This window comes from Temnothorax americanus, unplaced genomic scaffold (genome assembly GCF_048541705.1).
Source record: "Temnothorax americanus isolate GAGA-0224 unplaced genomic scaffold, ASM4854170v1 Scaffold38, whole genome shotgun sequence".
Taxonomy (NCBI): domain Eukaryota; kingdom Metazoa; phylum Arthropoda; class Insecta; order Hymenoptera; family Formicidae; genus Temnothorax; species Temnothorax americanus.
Genome location: NW_027509526.1, coordinates 1,502,712 through 1,510,284, shown reverse-complemented (window position 1 = coordinate 1,510,284; position 7,573 = coordinate 1,502,712). Strand labels below are relative to the sequence as shown.

The 7,573-nt window shown below is 44.0% G+C and overlaps 1 protein-coding gene across 1 annotated transcript; it reads right to left on the bottom strand.

The window, feature by feature from the left end:
* Positions 1-2,955: 2,955 nt before the first annotated feature.
* LOC143902124 (uncharacterized) lies at positions 2,956-6,043 on the bottom strand. Its single transcript, XM_077414826.1, has 5 exons — positions 5,985-6,043; positions 5,623-5,913; positions 4,867-5,538; positions 3,920-4,419; positions 2,956-3,728 (listed from the first exon to the last, which is right to left on the bottom strand). The coding sequence occupies exons 1-5, from the start codon at positions 6,041-6,043 to the stop codon at positions 2,956-2,958; spliced, it is 2,295 nt and encodes a 764-aa protein (XP_077270952.1).
* Between the last annotated feature and the right edge of the window lie 1,530 nt (positions 6,044-7,573).

Genomic DNA, 7,573 nt, shown 5'->3' with positions numbered 1-7,573 from the left:
TACGTTCAGTAAGCGTCTCACCATAAACTTATACTCCTTAGTAGTAGACGTTTTTATCTCAACAAACTCGCTACGCGGTTCGCGTAAGCAATCAGCGCCTCGTTCATGAGGGGAAATCGACCCCTCGTCAGGCGGAACAGGTCCTCCCGCGCGCGGCTGGGCGCGGATATTGTGCCCCCAAACGGAAGCCGGGCCGCGGGAGGAGCGCCTCTCTCTTCAAACACCTCTACAGCGTCTTCAAACTGGGGAGCGTCGGGCCCCCCCAAAATTTCACTGTCTTTTATGTCTTTAGGCACAAAAGGTTCGCGCGGAGACATTACAAGAAACTTAGTTTAATCACCCAAACACAAAAAACACGTTCGTACACAAGAAACTCACAAAAAATATATACGTGTAACACTTTGCGCGGACTCGACTAGACTGAATTCAATGACGGTTACAGAAGTCGCCAGAGAAAAAAATATAATGGCGGTGTATAAAACTGATAGTCGCGATACGTCTCGCATTACATGCGAGCGCCAATGTCCGCCAAAACATCGGTGCCTCGCTTCTATGTTATGATATGCGATATTTGATTGCAAATTCAAGCAGCCAGAGTTTTGGCGGACGTCGCATATACGGCTCGAATAGAAATGCGCGCGAAGAAAATATAGTATGATTTATACTTAAAAAACAATCTATCTACGCAGTACGTTAAAGACAAAGGAAAAAATGACGTCAGCGGGACGATGATCGACCCAATAACGCATCGAACCAGTTGGAACATGTTTGTTGTAAACAACATTTTCGAGGAAAAGGGGGGGGGTGTTATCGCGTAGACTAAACAATTTCACGCTATTTTTTACGACGCAGTACGCGAAACAAAGGAAAAGATCTTTCAAAAAATAAGTTGGAGCGATAGAGAGAGCAAAGGGTATATAACGAGGGATGAAGCGCATCGAGCCGCAGTAGTCAGATTTGAGAGTGATACATCGATCGAAAAGTCCGACCAAGTAACTACCTTGGGTGAATATTTCACATGGACGCTGCAATGCGCGGAATTCGTCGAGCAGCTCGAGACACGAGCTCGAGACTTTCGCAGTAGTGCCAAACGTCCGCTCTCGATCGGGCAGAGGCAATCGTTGGTTGCCAAAATAGCGCGACTCGAGGGTGTGAAGTTGCGATTGGAAAAACAATTTATCCATAGCGGTGGTGATTATGCGTACGCCGGTAACAGTGGCGACACGCGCGCGGCAGAACTCGTATGGCAAGAAATCAATGCCGCGTTCAAAACGCGAATAATGACCGGTGCGGTAATTAACCATATAGAGCCGCGACAATTTTTGGAAGACGCCTGCAGCGTAGTGTGCAAGCGAGTGCGAGACATTATAAAAAAACATAACTGTGTCAAAGTGAGCACTGCGTTCAACGGGGAGTTTGTGGCGGGTGATAAACGTGACAATAAGAGTATATGTACAAATAACATGGAACTCGGTCGTACATCGCACTTGCGCGATTGGTACGGCGGCACGTTATCGAGCCCACATTAGCGAAATTCGAGGAGTTCCAGAAACGCGACAGTGGGTGAGCGTTGACTCGAATCCTCAATTTGACGGTGAACGTCAACAAGTACAATCCTTTGCGCGCGGGGTGTCACTTGGAATTGCCTATAGACATTAAAGTGAAGAACGCGGTGATCAATGTGCTGTCTATGGACAATGCGTGTTTTGCATGGTCAGTGGTCGCCGTCTTACATCCAGCCGAAAGACATTCAGAACGGGAATCATCATACCCGCATTATTCAAGGGTACTGGATTTACGAGACATTGAGTTCCCAATGACGTTGAGTCAAATTAAACAGTTCGAACGACTCAACAATATATCCGTCAACGTTTATACCATCGAGGGACAGAAGACGTCAAACGTTTTTCCAATACGGCTTACCGACCGCACGAGTGTTAAAAAACATGTGAATCTGCTGTACGTGCAGGATCCGCGAGACAACAATGTTGGACATTTCGCGTGAATTAAAAATCTATCCCGTCTCGTGAGCTCACAATTGAGCAAGCATCATGGTCAGAAGGACATTTGTGATCGGTAAGTACTTATACTTTTTAATAATTGACGCATCGCGTAAAGAACATATTGTTCGACATTGTATGCACGGTAGACCTAACGCGAGACGAGTGGGAGACATTTCACAGCGCGGCGCAATGTCACATATGTGAAAATCCGTTCGCGCCAAATGATAATCGTGTACGCGATTATTGCCACCTAACTGTGCGTTACAGAGGTCCAACACACTCGACGTGCAATATGAATTATAAGGATTCTCACTTCATCCCAGTAATATTCTACAATCTGTCAGGCTGTGACGCGCATTTCATTATCAAGGAGATAGCTGCCGCATTCGAAGGCGAGATTGATGTACTGCCTATATAACAAAGGAAAAGTTCATCTCATTTACTAAACACGTGAAAGACACCACGGAAAGATCAGATTCGCGAAACGATATAAAATTAAGATTCATCGACTCGTACAAATTTCTGAGCGCGAGTCTCGCAAAATTGACATCCTTCCTAGATAATGATAAATTAAAAATTATACGTTCAAAATTTTTATACAATATTTCCATTTATTACTTTCCTAAACATTTTGTTCTTAAAGTACGGCATGTTGTTCTGGGTAAACGTAATTTTTTTATTGAATATAAATGTTTATAATATAAAATATAATAGTATGGTTAATTAATATTCCTTCCATTATACATATACGTACATATACGTACATATACGTACATATATACATACATTCATACATACATTACATACATATATATTTATATGTACATACATTCATTTGTACATACGTACATACATTTTATTACATGTATTGCATACATTACATACATACATGCATACATACATTATATTACATACATACATGAATCTTCACTGTTCCTTATTATGATAACTACTATGATAAAGGTATGCGATAATGTCCCCACGGCAACGTATCGGTCGAATCCGGCACGATATATCGCTTATCGTCGTACGGACTCAGAGCGATTTTCGTCTCGCGAATAGTGTACACTTCGTGCATTTTCGATCGTATGCACGACTGCGGTCGAGTCATTTCGATCTCATCGTTCAGACACCGCGTGTAGTCGTCGAACGCGATGGTACGCGCGATGACGTTGCTTTTAACACCTTTCGCCTTTTTACAGTCTTTTTTGCCATCGATTCGCAAGGCGTACATTTTTGCCCTAAGTCCAACAAATTCGGTCATAATGGCCCCGTTGTTTTCGTCCTTCATCAGGCCCGGCACTTTTTTATTGACGAGAGGCATACTGTAAGCGTTATCTACCGCGTAGTCACTCGTGTCGAACCTGACTATATCATGTTTTATGTTCTTATACGCATCGTCGCACTTGGTATGATAAATCAAACTGTCCGAGTCGGTATACATAATTCTACACGAGTCGCGGTACAGGGGAGACATGTACTTGTGGTGAAATTCGTATAGGCACACCTTCGACAAGTCAAGGATGCACATGCCGACGTAGATCGGTTTGTCGAACTTCACCTCGAGTTTGCGCAGTTCGACAGCTATCAAATTTTCCGAAAACACGCTCCTGCTATGAAAATTTGGTCGCGCGATCATTGCCTCCGCGTCATATCGTTCGTCCCATTTCGTCAATAATTTTACATCGACGTGGTTGCAAACATTTTCTATCGTTTTTCCGAAAACTGCGCGTTATTCATTAATTTAAATAAATTTTTTTTGAACTTATTTTTGGCCAATGTTCTAAATTTTGTATTGAGTTCGATGTAAGCACGGAGCCACTCAGATTGAGCGAATTGCAATACGCGATGTATTTTAGTGACGTGAAGGCCATGGCCCGTGCACTGCTGAAGATTGCGATAATGAATAACATAACGCTTCTTATCATGCAACGTGGCGAGAAGTTTGTCCTGCCGTTTGCCAGGCGGTTTATCGCGCGTCGGACAGAACGGTAGGTCAGTGTGCGCGTCGTGTTTATCCTGCGGATACTCGAGATCGACCTCGAGAATATAGCCCGTAGGCGAATCCAAAGCGATCGCGCTAAAGTCGAAATTCGAAACGTCTTCGACCCATCGAAACTCCGCGTAGGGCAGTGGTTTACACATCGCCCAGCCGTACAAGTTGTTGACATCGAAGTACATTAGGTACGACGACGGTTTCGATGAATCGTACGACTGCATGTACTTGTTGTTGGCCTGCGCGTATCTGCCGGAACATTGACTCAGACCACCGCGAATACCACGTTCGATAAACATAACCATGTCAATGTCGGTCAGCAGTTCGAAATTGACACACGTATGTTTCAACATGGCGTCCCACGTAAAACCTGGTAAAGTGTAGTAATATGCGGGATCAAGCCCGTAACTCGCGACGCAGCTGTCGCGGAAATTTTCAAACACGTCGGCCAACAGCAAGACATCGGTTTTCAGGTATAGATCGCTGTATTCGCCCAGGGTTTGAACGGAGAATCGCTGCCATACGTTCGCGGCATGCGCGTAATCTCTCTCGGATACGGTGTCACCGGTCAAGGAACTGTAAAATGAATCGCGCGGCGGTAAACACGTATCCTCCAGCTTTTCGACGCTGTCCACGTATTCGTATGGAAAGACACCTTTTCGCGACAATAATAATTTGAAATCGTCGTCGGATAACGCGGAAAATTTTGAACGTATAATTTTTAATTTATCATTATCTAGGAAGGATGTCAATTTTGCGAGACTTGCGCTCAGAAATTTGTACGAGTCGATGAATCTTAATTTTATATCGTTTTGCGAATCTGATCTTTCCGTGGTGTCTTTCACGTGTTTAGTAAATGAGATGTACTTTTCCTTTGTTATAGGCAGTACATCAATCTTGCCTTCGAACGCGGCAGCTATCTCTTTGATAATGAAATGCGCGTCATAGCCTGACAGATTGTAGAATATTACTGGGATGAAGTGAGAATCCTTATAATTCAGATTGCACGTCGAGTGTGTTGGACCTCTGTAACGCCCAATTAGGTGGCAATGATCGCGTACACGATTATCATTTGGCGCGAACGGTTTTTCACATATGTGACATTGCGCCGCGCTGTGAAATGTCTCCCACTCGTCTTGCGTTAGGTCTACCATGCATACAATGTCGAACGATATGTTTTTTACGCAATGCGCCAATCCTTTGAGTTCCTCGACGAACCACGCGACGCAGTCATTATCGCGACGAAATCGATACGCTGATAACGTTTCATCGTACGAGCACTGTACGTAGTATGCTATACTACATACTCGATGATGTTGATAGGCGTATGACGCGTGTTCCGTCTCCGGTTGTGTCTTCTGCAGCACACACTCCAGATCGGCGTATACCACAAAGGGAAGTCGCTTTTTCCTGCTGTGGTTCTTGAAGAACAGCCACTTGTTGTCCTCACTCGGTAGTTTGATAGCGCAGTCGTTTACCTTTCGGCAGTCCACAGTGTGAGACTGCAACTTGTCGCTCGAACTAAAGTAGTGAAGACATCTGCAAAAAAAATCATAAATATAAATTTTTTATACACAAAATATAAAAATAATATATAAATTATTAAAAAGTATAAGTACTTACCGATCACAAATGTACTTCTGACCATGATGCTTGCTCAATTGTGAGCTCACGACACGGGATAGATTTTTAATCCACGCGAAATGTCCAACATTGTTGTATCGCGGATCCTGCACGTACAGCAGATTTACATGTTTTTTAACACTTGTGCGGTCGGTAAGCCGTATTGGAAGAACGTTTGACGTCTTCTGTCCCTCGATGGTATAGACGTTGACGGATATATTGTTGAGTCGTTCGAACTGTTTAATTTGACTCAACGTCATTGGGAACTCAATGTCTCGTAAATCCAGTACCCTGAATAATGCGGGTATGATGATTCCCGTTTTGAATGTTTTTCGGCTGGATGTAAGGCGGCGACCACTGACCATGCAAAACACGCATTGTCCATAGACAGCACATTGATCACCGCGTTCTTCACTTTCATGTCTTTAGGCAATTTCAAGTGACACCCCGCGCGCAAAGGATTGTACTTGTTGACGTTTACCGTCAAATTGAGGATTCGAGTCAACGCTCACCCACTGTCGCGTTTCTGGAACTCCTCGAATTTCGCTAATGTGGGCTCGATAACGTGCCGCCGTACCAATCGCGCAAGTGCGATGTACGACAGAGTTCCATGTTATTTGTACATATACTCTTATTGTCACGTTTATCACCCGCCACAAACTCCCCGTTGAAAGCAGTGTTCACTTTGACACAGTTATGTTTTTTTATAATGTCTTGCACTCGCTTGCACACTACGCAGCAGGCGTCTTCCAAAAATTGTCGCGGCTCTATATGGTCTATATTAATTACCGCACCGGTCATTATTCGCGTTTTGAACGCGGCATTGATTTCTCGCCATACGAGTTCTGCCGCGCGCGTGTCGCCACTGTTACCAGCGTTCGCATAATCACTACCGCTATGGATAAATTGTTTTTCCAATCGCAACTTCACACCCTCGAGTCGCGCTATTCTGGCAACCAACGATTGCCTCTGCCCGATCGAGAGCGGACGTTTGGCACTACTGCGAAAGTCTCGAGCTCGTGTCTCGAGCTGCTCGACGAATTCCGCGCATTGCAGCGTCCATGTGAAATATTCACCCAAGGTAGTTACTTGGTCGGACAGCTCCAACAGATCGCGTTCGGTTTGCTCGAATGCTCCATGTTTTATTTATTCAGATTCAGGTTGTTCATCACCACGAATTCGACGCACATTCCATAATATAGACTTGTCGATTACGTCACACTTTTCGAAGGGGCACTTGCACATGCATCGATGACACGCTGGACAATGTCGATAGGTATACTGAATGTTATAGTGTTCCAACATAAATTTAAAAGACTGAAGGAAGGGACATCACAGTGCCAATTATCACAATCGATAAGTTCACGTTCAAGAGTTCTTTGCATCTTATTGTCGACGAAACGGTAATAGTGTTGCAGACGCAGATTGTACCTCGCCACCACTTCAACGCACTTCCCAGTGCCTGTGTGAATTTGAACTAGCAGATCGATTAAGCGTCTTTCTATCTCACGAATAACTGTAGTCGCTCAATAGCGATACTCCTCATACTGCGACTTAAAGTCATGTTTAAACAGTTTAATGTATAAAGGATCATCACGAACTAGACGAGCTTCATATTCTTTTACTTCGTTCTGCACCTGTATGTATATTTTTCGTCTTGTGTTAGACGTACAGTAATAAGGATACTTATCGGTATTGATAACAACTCCTTGTCTAACGATGCGTTTATCGGTTCCGCGTATCCCGAGTTCGCGATCGCGAACAAACTGACCAGTGATATTCGTTGCACATCCGTCGATTTTCGTCCTTGATCTTTATCACTCAAAGCATTGGCGATATCATCTATTAAATGGTCACCATAGTAAAAACGGTCGCAATAGTATGGAAAGTCATCGCTTTCATCACTTTCATAGTCCGGTAACCACGAGCAATTATTGTCAAGCGTCATTTC

Excerpts from the sequence above, each read along its gene's own strand:
- LOC143902124 (XM_077414826.1), bottom strand. The coding sequence starts at position 6,043 with ATGAAAGTGAAGAACGCGGTGATCAATGTGCTGTCTATGGACAATGCG. Across the intron at positions 4,420-4,866 it reads CTGCCTATAACAAAGGAAAA|CTGCGTCGCGAGTTACGGGC; the intron begins GTACATCTCATT and ends TTTCCGCGACAG. Across the intron at positions 3,729-3,919 it reads CACGTTGCATGATAAGAAGC|TTTTCGGAAAAACGATAGAA; the intron begins GTTATGTTATTC and ends AATAACGCGCAG.